This window comes from Hyperolius riggenbachi, chromosome 10, assembly GCF_040937935.1.
Source record: "Hyperolius riggenbachi isolate aHypRig1 chromosome 10, aHypRig1.pri, whole genome shotgun sequence".
Lineage (NCBI taxonomy): Eukaryota > Metazoa > Chordata > Amphibia > Anura > Hyperoliidae > Hyperolius > Hyperolius riggenbachi.
Window position 1 is genome coordinate 228,159,992 of NC_090655.1, and position 13,972 is coordinate 228,173,963.

At 44.9% G+C, this 13,972-nt stretch overlaps 1 protein-coding gene across 1 annotated transcript in view; it reads left to right on the top strand.

The window, feature by feature from the left end:
- Window positions 1-2,636: 2,636 nt before the first annotated feature.
- The window catches only part of LOC137536867 (zinc finger protein 850-like), a 62,297-nt gene continuing 50,961 nt past the window's right edge, over window positions 2,637-13,972 (top strand). The window contains exons 1-3 of the mRNA XM_068259051.1: window positions 2,637-2,666; window positions 8,944-9,029; window positions 12,192-12,396. Coding sequence (XP_068115152.1) covers window positions 12,222-12,396 — 175 coding nt within the window. The 5' untranslated portion in view covers window positions 2,637-2,666; window positions 8,944-9,029; window positions 12,192-12,221. The remainder of the gene's footprint in view (window positions 2,667-8,943; window positions 9,030-12,191; window positions 12,397-13,972) is intronic.

Sequence of the window (13,972 nt, forward strand, 5' to 3'; positions counted from 1 at the left end):
TCTATTCTAGCCTATACTGGAAGGGGGGGCAGCTACCTAATCTAACCTATACTGGGGGGCACCTACCTATCTAACGTATACTGAGGGGCACCTACCTATCTAACCTATACTGGGGTGCAGCTACCTATCTAACCTATACTGGGGGGGGGGGCATCTATTTATCTAACCTATACTGGGGGCACTTATCTAACCTGTATTGGGGGCACCTACCTACCTAGCTAGCCTATACAGGTGACAACTATACTGGCTACCTATATTGGAGACACCTACCTAAATGACCTATACTGGGGGCACCTACCTATCTAACCTATGCTGAGGGCAACTATTGCATTATTTGCATAGTTTTCCAGTTTTGTAATAGTTTTCTGCTCTGTCTCTTATTATGTGCATTTACTGGTGAAAAGCGGTCTCTTATTATGTGCATTTACTGGTGAAAAGTGGTCTCTTATGTGCATGTACTGGTGAGGACAGTTAGTGACATGGCTATGTACTCTGTAATGTGCTGCAGAAGATGTCAGTGCGATATAAATACTGTAAAAAACATTTTTTAAAAAGCCCATTGCTTAGCCCCACTCTACATAAAAGTGCGCTTCTGACTCCGCCCCTAACTCCACCCCCTGTCCGTTTTTCTCCATCAGCCGACCTGGCAACCCTATTATTAGCAAAGGAAGAAACAGGAGCACTTAAGGCAGTAAAATTGAAAACTTCATGCAGAGCTAATGTGCACACAACTGTGGAGAGACATAGAGGTAGCAGGACCTGAGACTGTGGCAGCATTCGAGGAAACATTAGACCAAGGTAGCAGGACATGAGACGATAACAGCACTAGAGGAAACATTACACCAAGGTAGCAGGACATGAGACTGTGGTAGTACTGGAGGAAACATTAGGCTGAGGTTGGAGGACCTGAGACTGTGGCAGCATTGGAGGAAACATTAGACCAAGGTAGCAGGACATGAGACTGTGGCAGCACTAGAGGAAACATTAGGCCGAGATAGCAGAACCTGAGACTGGCAGCACTGGATGAAACATTAGGCCGAGGTAGCAGGACCTGAGACTGTGGCAGCACTGGAGGAAACATTAGGCTGAGGTAGGAGGACATGAAACTGGCAAAACTGGAGGAAACATTAGGCTGAGGTAGCAGGACCTGAGACTGTGGCAGCACTGGAGGAAACATTACACTGTGGTAGGAGGACCTGAGACTTTGACAGCACTGGAGGAAACATTAGGCTGATGTAGCACGACCTGACACTGGCAGCACTGGAGGAAACATTAGGCTGAGGTAGCAGGACCTGAGACTGTGGCGGCACTGGAGAAAACATTAGGCTGAGGTAGCAGGACCTGAGACTGTGGCGGCACTGGAGGTAACATTAGGCCGAGGTAGTAGGACCTGAGATTGTGGTAGTACTGGAGGAAACATTAGGCTGAGGTAGCAGGACGTAACACTGGCAAGACTGCAGGAAACTTTAGGCTGAGGTAGCAGGAGCTGAGACTGTGGCAGCACTGGAGGAAACATTAGGCTGAGGTAGCAGGACCTGAGACTGTGGTAGCACTGGAAGAAACATTAGGCTGAGGTAGCAGGACCTGAGACTGTGGCAGCACTGGAAGAAACATTAGGCTGAGGTAGCAGGACCTAAGACTGTGGCAGCACTGGAAGAAACATTAGGCTGAGGTAACAGGAGCTGAGACTGTGGAAGCACTGGAGGAAACATTAGGCTGAGGTAGGAGGACCTGAGACTGTGGCAGCACTAGAAGAAACATTAGGCTGAGGTAGGAGGACCTGAGACTGTGACAGCACTGGAAGAAACATTAGGCTGAGGTAGCAGGATCTGAGACTGTGGCAGCACTGTGGAAGCAGGCACATGGAGAGGCTCTCTGGGTGCCCAGGCACCCCCCTTCTCAAAATTTCCAATAAAAAGTCCCTTCTGGCTGCGCAAAGGAAGCTCCTTGATCACGATAGGCTCCGCCCACCCGTGGAAGCTCTGCCCCCGCATGGGACACTGGAGTGAAGAGGTTCCAGACAGGAAACCTAGTGTTGCCATTCCTTCAGCTGTGTGAGAGCAAGTAAGATGGTATCTCCCTAACAGCTGCCCTTACTGTGACTTCTCCCTCCCCAGCACCCACAGTGACCTCTCCCTCCACCTGGCACTCACAGTGACCTCTTCCTCCCCTGCACTAGCGTGATCCTGCCTACCCCAGCACCCTCACTGACCTCTCCCTCCCCCAGCAACCAAAATTATCTCCCCCTGCACCCAGTGACCTTTCCCTCCTTCAGGTGCACCCCCCATGTCCCCCAGGGACCTCCTATACCAAAAGTTATTGAGTTGGCACACAAAAGTACATTTTTTTTGAATAGATCTCTTTTGTACATTTATCTAGAATATATTTTTCATTGCATTAGGGTAGAAGTGCTCTGCATACCCCGTGCAAGGGGTTAATAACATGAGGGATTTCAGTATTTGAGGCTCTTTCCATCCCAAATCGCTTTCCCTGAAGTCAAGTCACTGTATGTACCACAGTTTTCACATTCTTCTGACCATGACTACTACTAGAGCTGGCATGCAGGAAGAGGCGGAGCTAATGACAGGTCAGGAAGTTCCAAGTTAGAGGAGAAGTAACAGGAAGGATGTAGAGAGAAGTCATTGCTGGGACTGGCAGCAGAGCAGGTAATTATTTTTGTAGATCCTACTTGTTGGGACTAGTAGTGCACAAAGAAAGAAAGATGTCAGTTTGACATACTGGGATTTGTAGTCCCACAGATGTGTGGGAGGGATTAGAGGACAATGCTGGGAGTCTGTGATTATACTTCAAAACAGTTAAGCGAGTTTTTAGCAGAGTGTGCAGGTCTTGTAGTGCTTCACATCCAGCACAGAGAGAGCAATGCCCATGCTGAGGACCTCTACACCAGGAAGGCAGAACAGGATACCTTACTGGTGACTGTCTTCCTGCGCTGACTCCTCCTCTCCTGCCTTAATGCAGCTGCTGCCTTTCTCTCTCCTGTGCCTCTCCTCCACTGATCAACATCCAGTCAGTGAGGACAGTCTGTGTGTCCTCAGTAGTTGGCCTGCTGGTGGGTGAGGAGCTCCTATCTATCCAGAGTGATTGGTTACCTCTATACAACCTGGATTCCTGTCGTGTGCAGGCTGCTGATGCTTATTCCAGTGTGCCTGTGGCTGGAAAAAACATTGTAGCTTGTTCTCAGTCAGTTCAGCACAATGCAGGGGAGGCTTTCAGGATGGTGTCAGGATGGATGAAAGGTGTGTAGTGGATACAGGTGGGTGTTAGGGTAGAGCACATATAGGGATAAAGGTGCCCTGGTTGTATAAAATATGTTAAAAACAACTAAAAGTACCAACAGTCTCTAGACCGCTAACTTAGTGAGGTTCCCTAAGTCAGCAGTCTAGCGACTGTTGGCACTTTTATTGGCCTGAGGAAGTGGGCTCAGACCCGTGAAATGCATTGCCTGTGGTTTGTTATTAAAAATTCTTTGTCTTAGAATTTCGACTCTGAGGTAAGCCACCTCAGTTGTTTCTTTTTAGTAGTTTTTAACGTATCTTATACAACCAGGGTGCCTCTTTATCTCCTGTATGTGCTAAATCCACCCCTTAACGTCCCCCGTTAAGGGGTATAAGCATTAGCCATAGTGTTTTTACACAAGCCTAGTGCTTTTTATCAAGGAGAGCGACCAGCCGAGGTCCTAACGGACCACCCTGAGTGGAGTCGGGTTCATTGTCTTCACCTGTTGCCAGTGGTCTGTTGCACCTAGCAACCCACCTTTGTGAGTAGACCTTTTGCTTAATTCTTTCCAAAAATTGTGTTACTTTGACATTCTGCACCATTGGGCTGTTTTCTCTCTTGTATCTTTTGCTCCATGGTGCTCATACACCCCATCCACTTTGTGTTAGGGTAGAGGATGGGTGGGAAGGTGATGCTGGATAGGACAAGTGAGCAGGGCAGTGATATGTATACAGCCACAGTGAAAGGTAGTCGCATTGGGTGTAGTACAGAGGAGGGGAAGGGTGAGTGATGACAATGGGGTGATATAGTATAGAAAGGGTCAGCAGTTGCTGGATGGATAAGAGAGATGTGAGTAGGTGGAGGTAAGGAGAGGTGAGTGAATGTTAAGGTCCATACACATGGTAGATTAAAGTCGGTGCACACAAATGAGTGACACAGCAGAAAAGACATTACCAAGCAAAAAAAAACCCCCAAACAAGTGATAGTTTAAACAATGTTGTTCTTTCACACCAATATTTCAAACCATTGTCATTTTTTTCATGCCCAAAGACTCCTTACTGTTTTACATACTGGCTTGTGCCAGGATTTGAACCATGGTCAAAGGTTCAAATCTCACATCAAAAGCAACAGCCTTACCAGTACGCTATCCAGCATAAGGGACACAGTGGTTGGGGAAAAGGGAGAGGATCAGACAAGGCTGGGGAGTCAACGAGGCGGAGTCAGAGCAATTTTGGCTACCTGGAGTGAGAGTTGGAGTTGGAGGTTTCATAAACCGAAGAGTCGGGAGTCGGATGATTTTTGTACCAAATCTACAGCCTTAGTAAGTATTAGACTAAGGAGTTGGAGTCGGAGCCATTTTGGGTACCTGGAGTCGGAGCACAGCTGAGGGAAGGGATCCAATTATAACTTGTGCTTAGTCACAGATGAAGTGGAATTAGACAGGCTAAACTCTCCAATTATATGTTTTCCTTCAGTGTATGTTTTCCTTCTGTCCTGTGCAAGAGTTCAGGTCCATTTTATGAAGTTTGTTTCCTGATTTTTGTAATTCATCAGTCATGCCTCTCAACCATCCTGATTTGCCTGGGACTGTCCCAGGTTGGGAGGTGTGGTCCCGAGTCCATCTGCAGCTACCCCTGTATCCTGGTACTGCCATATGCTCCCCTGTGCCCAGTATATATTGCAGAGTATGTGCACAGCAGATGTTTGTCCTCCTCTCACCTCTCCTTCTAGTGCCCAGTATCTTCTCCTGCATTGCACGATGATTGCACATGATAGGAGGAGAGTAAGATTCCGGGCACTAGAGAGACAGGTGAGAGGAGGACGCACATCGCCCAGTGGTGGAGGAAGTGAGAAGCACTGCTTCCGCTCTGCGCATACTCTACTATATATATATCCAGGGCACGGGAAAGCAAAGGACAGAGGGCCACTAACAACACCAGGGTAGCCTTATGAGAAGGGAGAAGGGAAGCACTAGACCACCAGGGAAGCTATATTGGGTAGAAGTAAGAAGATCTTAAAGGACAACTGTAGCGAGAGGTATATGGAGGCTGCCATATGTATTTCCTTTTAAGCAATACCAGTTGACTGGCAGCCTTGCTGATCTATTTGGCTGCACTAGTGTCTGAATAAAACCAGAAACAAGCATGCAGCTAATCTTGTTCAGGGTCTGCTGTTAAAAGTATTAGGGGCAGAGGATCAGCAGGATAGCCAGGCAACTAGTATTGATTAAAAGGAAATAAATATGGCAGCCTCCATATCCCTCTCACTTCAGTGTTCCTTTAACAATAATAAGAGTGTAGGTTGAGGGCAACTTGTAGACCCTGTAAGGTGCAAATTAAGATAATGAGCATAGGGTGGTGAGACCATCTATGGTTAGGAAACAAATATACAACAATATTACTGGTACTGGTATATGTTACTGTCACCAGTGTCAGACTGGGAGCTGGTAAAGCTGAGGAAATCCACTTGCTGGCCAAGCAGCAGTAATCAGGTGTTGCTGCTCACAGTGAAGACTTGCTGTAGGTTTTTATTGGGAGTGATAACACATGGTTACTGCTGCTTGGACAGCAGGTGGATTTCTTCAGTTTTTCCACCTCCCAGTCTGACACTGGCTGTCACTTACAGTAGGTATTAGAAATCTGACATTACCGACAGGTTTTGGGCTAGTCCATCTCGCCATAGGGGATTCTCAGCATAGCCTTTATTCTTTATAAAGATACTCCCTACAAAGCTTTTATACAAAGATGCTGGTCAGCCTCTATGCACATTTTTTTGGCAGTTGGACGGAGCAACTGCCATTCACGCAGTGCTTTTAAAAATAAAGAAAACCCAGAGAATCCCCCATTAGAAGATGGGCTAGTCAAAAACCTGTCAGATTTCTATTACCTACTGTAAGTGACAGCAACATAGGAGAAAAGTAATTTATGGCCCATTTTACTCTGGAAGAACTGTACTTCTTATCTATAAGAAGAGAGAACCGAGAGCCCAATATAGTGTAGTATGTCAAGGCAATTGGGTATAATGAGAAGGAGTAAAATGTATACTCACAAACCAGGGTTACCTCCAGGCAACCACTGTATAAGCAGGTGAGGAAATTGACCTGTCCTCACTCAGGATTAAGAAGTCGCTCTCTGTAGACGTGAAGAAAAAAGGGGTATCCCCCTCCACCAAGGGTGGATATATAATATTTTATAGATAAAACAGAGGCGCCAAAAAGATAAAAACAATAATTAAAATATTAAAAATTGCTTAGGAGGCAGTGGTGGACTTACCTCCTTCAAGCAGACGCAACAAGCTGTGTATTCAACAAAAATATGTTTTATTGGTACACTCCAGGGGTTTAGTCACAACGCGTTTCGCAGGTCTATACCCGCTTCATCAGGCAGTAAAAGTAGGAGCACACAACAGCAATATGTCAGTATTACACTTGGCGCCAGGTGTGTAGCTTGTTGTGTCTGCTTGAAGGAGGTAAGTCCACCACTGCCTCCTAAGCAATTTTTAATATTTTAATTATTGTTTTCATCCTTTTGGCGCCTCTGTTCTATCTATAAAATGTACTTCTTATCTGTACATGTTTACATATATTTAAAATTTAAAGGTTTTCACAACAGTGGTGATGTGGCGGGAAACACCGCCTTGCTAGATTTATCCAGGTGTTCCAAATTCCATGTTAATATCTGTTTCCAAGCATGCATTTAGAAACCTTGAATCAGAGAGACACGGAAACCATATCAATAAGATTCATAATTAACAAGTCCTTTATTTGGGGCACAGCCCTTGATTTTATAGACTACATCCTAGGTTCTCAATATGTGGTACGTGTACCCAAGGGGGTACTTCTGATGATTCCAGGGGGTACTTGGGCTTGATATACTTAACCAAGAATAACAAATTTAGAGTTTTAGAAAATGATAAATCCTACATAAAACACTAAATTAGTATTTTAGCTAATTAAAAGCAATACTAAATGCTTGGAAATAGTTTAGAACCAATTATCATGTACTACCAATTCAATATTTATTTGTTAAGGGGTACTTGTGATAATGTTTACTATGCTAGGGGGTACTTGGTGAGTACAGGGTTTAAAAAGGGGTACATACTAATAAAATGTTGAGAAACACTGGACTACATGACGTAACAAATAATGTTTATTCATTTAGGGATGGTTTATGGTTAGTAGAGGGTGTACATAATTATTAGGGGTGTACATAATTAAATATGATGAAATCAGATGAGATCAGAGTCAGGTGATGTCTGGCTCAGTGCTGATATTGCTGACTTTGCACAAGCAGGCATTTTCTTGGCGTCACACAGTGTCTTGTGGTTAATCTCCAGTGCTGACAATATGTCTGTCTTTTGTCCTAGAGTTGGGTGTTTCCATAAGCTAAAAGATAATTACAACACATTGCACAAGAGAATAAGCAGTTTAACACAATATATTGAGAGTTATGAGCAATGACTATTTGGGGGTTTAACCTATATCAATCTTAGACTAATCAATAGACTGTAAGGTAAATAATTTTATTCAATACCTAGTAATACTATCTCTATGACAGTGGTCCTTTAAGAGTCATTTTCAAGATGATAGAATAATTTATGGGAGAGGTGAGCAGTGCTGGGAATTATGGGTCGTTATCAGTGTGTGTGTGTGTGTGTGTGTGTGTGCGCGTGCGTGCGTGCGTGCGTGCGTATGTGTGTCAGGTTCTTATAAGATGTCAGAATGCCCCTATTTCTCCATGCAGGAGTGGCAGTATCTAAAAGAACACAAGGACCTCTACAAGGATCTGATGATGGAGAATCAGCCGCTCTCACATCACCAGGTAATAACAATAATAGTATTTTTACAACGCTTTTCTACCTGGGGACTCAAAGCGCTGTGACTTTGCGTTATGTAGTCTCAAAGACTCGGGAAAAGAGGTGAGTTTTTAGCCTTTACTTAAAGCTGTCCAGAGAAGGAACCTCTCGCACTGATTGTAGAAGTGAGTTCCATAGAGTAGGGGCTGTATGCGAAAAGGCTTGTGCACCAAATGTTTTTTAAGTGGGAATAATCAAGTTCTTCTTATTGGCAGAGCGGAGGCTGAGTGGAGGGAATGTAGCTCCAACAGATCCGCTATGTACTTGGGTCCCATGTGGTTTGGAGCCTTGAATGTCAGCAGGTAGATCTTAAAATTGATTCTCCATGCAACATCTAGATTCTAGACTGTAAGAAGTATAGACAAAAAAACAATTTTTTAATGACATGCTTTCTTAGGTAAAGATAACTCTGCTAACTAAACATTGTCATGTCATGGTCTATATGATGTGTAGGCCTTCATTTGTATTGTCTTTACTTGGGATGTTTTACATGACTTGTAATGTTGAAAAATTCAATAAAAACTATTGTCGAAAAAATAAAAATTAATTCTCCATTTTACTGGCAACAAGTGAAGAGTTTGCAGTACTTAAGAGATGTGTGAGCTGCGAGGGGCATTGGCTAGGAGTCTGGCTGCTGCATTCTGTACCAGTTGTAAGGGGTGCAAAACTTTATCCTGGGATCGGATGAATAGGGGATTGCAGTAGTTCAGGCTGGAGGATACAAATGCATGAACTAGAGTAGGTAGGTCTTGATTTGTTGTAAAGGGGAGAGCGGTATGTAGGGTCCACCTAGATTCCCCCAATCATATAGTAACAACTTATTTAGTCATTATGTCTATGTGTTTTCTACAGATGGAACCAGTAACATAAACGCACCAGAGCAATGTACAGGTCCTCTTTATTCTCAGGAAGATCACACCATTCTTCACCATTTTCAGGTATGTGGACTTTAGAGTATCACGGCCCAAAATAGACTTCATGCTGTATGAGATAACCTATGATCTATAAATAGCTGGCTATACACTATTCAATTATCACTTAAATCTGTTTTCCATCAATATTGATCTAATATAGATTGCAGATGTTTCAGGGGCGTTGCTAGGATCCTAAGAGATCTGGGGCACTTTTGGGCACTCCAGACAAAAAATGGGTGTGGCCATGCACAGGAACATGGGTGTGGTCATGGGTGGAGCCAAACTTACATGCAGTCGGAGTAGGCCTGCCCAGCAAAATGTTGGATGAAGCCCCACTTAATAATAAATAAAAAAAAAATAGGCATATCACATAAATAGGCAATGCCACTTAAGCATAACTAGGGATAGTTACCTGGCTTTTGTGCTGGCTGATCTGGCTTGCTGCTGGGCGAGCTGGTCTGCTGCCAGTCCCCCCATAGCATTCCTGACTTTCTAGTGGACCCCCTCCCATGCTTTCATGGGCCTCCCATTGAGGCATCACAACTTCCAGCATGCCCCCATAGAAGAACCACAGATTCCTGCATGCCCCCATAATGGCATTACAGTACCCAATAGCGGTGAATGAGGAGGACGTTATGCGGCACCTGTCAAGATTAAATTCGAGGAAAGCCTCTGGCCCAGACGGTGTGTCACCGGCCTGCCTGAAAACTTGTGCACAGCAGCTCACCCCCATCCTCTCCGCTATCTTCACCAAATCTCTTCGGGAGTGTCCCCGTGTGCTTCAAGAGGTCCACCATCATTCCTGTCCCCAAAAAACAGGGTGTCTCCGACCTCAACAACTACAGGCCTGTGGCACTCACATCTGTCATCATGAAAACCTTGGAGAGCATGGTTCTGCCCCTCCTGAAACTTTCCACATTGGCCTGACTGGACCCGCTTCAGTTTGCGTACAGAGCAAACAGGTCCACCGACGACGCCATAAACACCTGCCTGGAGTTTGTCTATGATCATCTGGATAGGCCAGGCTCATACGCCAGGGTCCTCCTTTTAGACTTCAGCTCGGCGTTCAACACTATCAGCCCCCAAATACTTCAGGAGAATCTTACTGCACTCGAGGTCCACCCTACCCTACGACTGTGGATCACCGACTTCCTCACGAACAGATACCAAGTAGTGAAGCTAGGAACTATACTCTCGCAACCTAGGTCCACCAGCACAGGAGCCCCACAAGGATGCGTAATGTCACCGTTTCTATTCTCCCTATACACAAATAACTGCAGATCCACGGCAAACTCTGTCAAAGTGATCAAATTTGCTGACGACATCACCATTGTGGGCCTCATAACCGAAAACGATGAGCGGGAGTACCGACACCAGGTAGACAGGATCTGCCACTGGTGCAAGGAGAATGGCCTGGTCCTCAACTCCACAAAATCCGTTGAGGTGGTTGTCGACTTTAGGAAGCACGCCACCCCCCCTTCTCCAATCTGCATCGACAACACAGAAGTGGAAAGAGTCCCTTATGCACGCCTTCTGGGCACTTCTATCTCAAACGATCTAACTTGGAAAACAAACACTACCTCCATCCAGAGGAAAGCCCAACAGAGACTATTCTTTCTCCGCCAACTGAAGAAGTTTGGCATGTCCCAGAAACTCATGTCAAGTTTCTACTCCGCCATGATCTAATCTGTCCTCTGCACCTCCATCCTGGTCTGGTATGTCGGTTCCTCTGCTGGTGACAGGCACAAACTACAGAGAGTCATTAGATCAGCGGAGAGAATCATTGGTAAACCACTCCCCCCTCTGGACCTCTACGACTCCAGACTACGCTCCAGAGCCTTGAGGATAGCCAGTGATCCCTCACATCCAGGCCACCGCTTCTTCAGTCGGCTCCCCTTGGGCAAGAGATTCCGGTCTATTGCCACCAAGACCTCAAGGCACCAGAACAGCTTTTTCCCCTCAGCCGTAAAATCATTGAATGCTATGCACTTTATTCCCACCCTATAGTGTCGGTTGCACTGTGAACTCTGTACTATCTGTGTTTTTGACTCTCTGTGTGTATATTTTTGATGTGATTGTTGTATTTTTGCGTATTTGCTACACTCAGCCCTGTTATGCCAAGCCCAATTCCGGGCACGACCCAGTCGTGCTTGGCGAAAATAAAAGATTCTGATTCTGAATATGTCCACATACAGGAACCATGGCACCAGCATTTCCCTATTTGCTGTGTGTTATGGTGTCATGCTAGGGTGCTATGGTGCTCCATGGGGCACGCTGAATGCTCTGCTGCCATGCTGGGTGCTGTGGTGCCTCTGGGGAGTATGCTGGGTGCTGTTGTGACCCTACACTGCCACTGATCTTTGGGGCTAGCAACCCCCCTGCAGATGTTCAAATCCACTTCAACTTACAACCGGTTAGACGTTTCAAATATATAATTGGGTAAAACAATTATACAGTGTATTGCAGCCTTTCATTTATAATATGCCTTTTTATCTATAATACCATTGTTTAATTAATATGATGTCAGAAGGGGCTGTTCCTTTACTGTGGTTGGGAACACGCACACACACACACACCTCTACCTCTTTGTAAACAGAAGGAGGTGGCAGCCACTAGCACCGATCACGGGTACAGCCAAAGTACACTGTTACATACAGCACAGAGTGGGTGACTAAAGCAGGCCAGGCCATACACTAATCGATTCCTCCCATTGATATATGGCTGCTTCAATCGCTCTAATCAAATCAGTGAGAGATCGGTGCAGCATTTTACCTGCTCAATTGAGAGATTTCTGGGAGCGCGTCGCTATCTGCTTTCGATTCGGCAACCGACGAGAAGGTACTCTCACCTGTCCGCCGCACTTTTCAGTCTCTGCTGGTTTTGTTCTCTGCTTCTTCCCAGCGTCTTCTCCACTTCCTGTCCTAGTGTAATGCAGGGGATAGACACTAGGGACCTCGAGTGGTCACAGCACCCCTAGTGTCTGTCCCCTGCATTACACTACGCAGGCGCCCGGGGATATGGAAGTGAAGAGGAGCAGCCATTAAACACACATACTGTACATCCCGTAGTGATACACCTTGCCAGCAGTAAATATGCCGCCACCTGTCCTTTCCCCAACAGCATGAAGTTGCTAGTACTCGGAGCTTACAGACAATATTTTTGGATATTTTAATTTTGTGGTTTTAGTGCGAAGAAAATGCTGATGTGAAGGCTGAGATGAAAGAGACGCATGTGAGAGGTGATCAGCAGTCTATGGAGGAGGGTGACATGATGAGGACAGTTAAAGAGGAAGAAGAAGAGATGTATGTGAGGGGTGATCAGCAGTCTGTGGAGGAGGGTGACAGGATTGGGGCAATAAAACCAGAGGAATGCAAGCAAGACATCCACACAGGTGAGTAATGAGCACTGCATGGACCACTGGTTTACACTGTATTGTCTATTTCTACAAGCAGATGTGATGATTAAAGGTGTCGGACAATAATGAGATTCTCCAATCATTAAAGGGGAACTGAAGGAAGAGGTATACGGAGGCTGCCATATTTATTTCCTTTTAATCAATACCAGTTGCCTGGCAGCCCTGCTGGTCTATTTCTCTGCAGTAGTATCCGAATAACACCAGAAACAAGCATGCAGCTAGTCTTGTCAGATCTGACTTTAAAGTCAGAAACACCTGATCTGCTGCATGCTTGTTCAGGGGCTATGGATAATAGTATTAGAGGCAGAGGATCAGCAGGGCTGCCAGACAACTGGTATTGCTTAAAAGGAAATAAACATGGCAGCCTTCATATACCTCTCTCTTCAGCTGTCCTTTGAGATGGAAACTACAGCAGCAAAATAAAGATTAGTTGTAAGTTTAAAATGTGTTTACAATGCCAAGTTGGTTATCATAGTGTTTGTAGACTATATTTGCTTTTTTCTATCAAAGGCACATGCCCATTCCTCAGCATAAAATCATGCTCCCTACAAATGAAGAGATACTGTACACCATATGAAAGGCCCATCTCCATTCCTCAGTATAACATCATAGCACCAACAAATGAGGAGATACTGTACACCATATGAAAGGCCCATCTCCATTCCTCAGTATAACATCATAGCACCAACAAATGAGGAGGAGATACTGTACACCATATGAAAGGCCCTTCTCCATTCCTCAGTATAACATCATAGTACCAACAAATGAGGAGGAGATACTGTACACCATATGAAAGGCCAATCTCCATTCCTCAGTATAACATCATAGTACCAACAAATGAGGAGGAGATACTGTACACCATATGAAAGGTCCTTCTCCATTCCTCAGTATAACATCATAGTACCAACAAATGAGGAGGAGATACTGTACACCATATGGAATGTCCATCTCCATTCCTCAGTATAACATAGTACCAACACATGAGGAGGAGATACTGTACACCATATGAAAGGCCAATCTCCATTCCTCAGTATAACATCATAGTACCAACAAATGAGGAGGAGATACTGTACACCATATGAAAGGTCCTTCTCCATTCCTCAGTATAACATCATAGTACCAACAAATGAGGAGGAGATACTGTACACCATATGAAAGGCCAATCTCCATTCCTCAGTATAACATCATGGTATCAACAAATGAGGAGGAGATACTGTACACCATAGGAAAGGCCCATCTCCAGTCCTCAGTATAACATCATGGTATCAACAAATGAGGAGGAAATACTGTACACCATATGAAAGGCCCATCTCCATTCCTCAGTATAACATTATAGTACCAACAAATGAGGGGGAGATACTGTACACCATATGAAAGGCCCATCTCCATTCCTCAGTATAACATTATAGTACCAACAAATGAGGAGGAGATACTGTACACCATATGAAAGGCCCATCTCCATTCCTCAGTATAACATTATAGTACCAACAAATGAGGATGGGATACTGTACACCATATGAAAAGTAAGCTACATTCCAAAGTATAACATCAT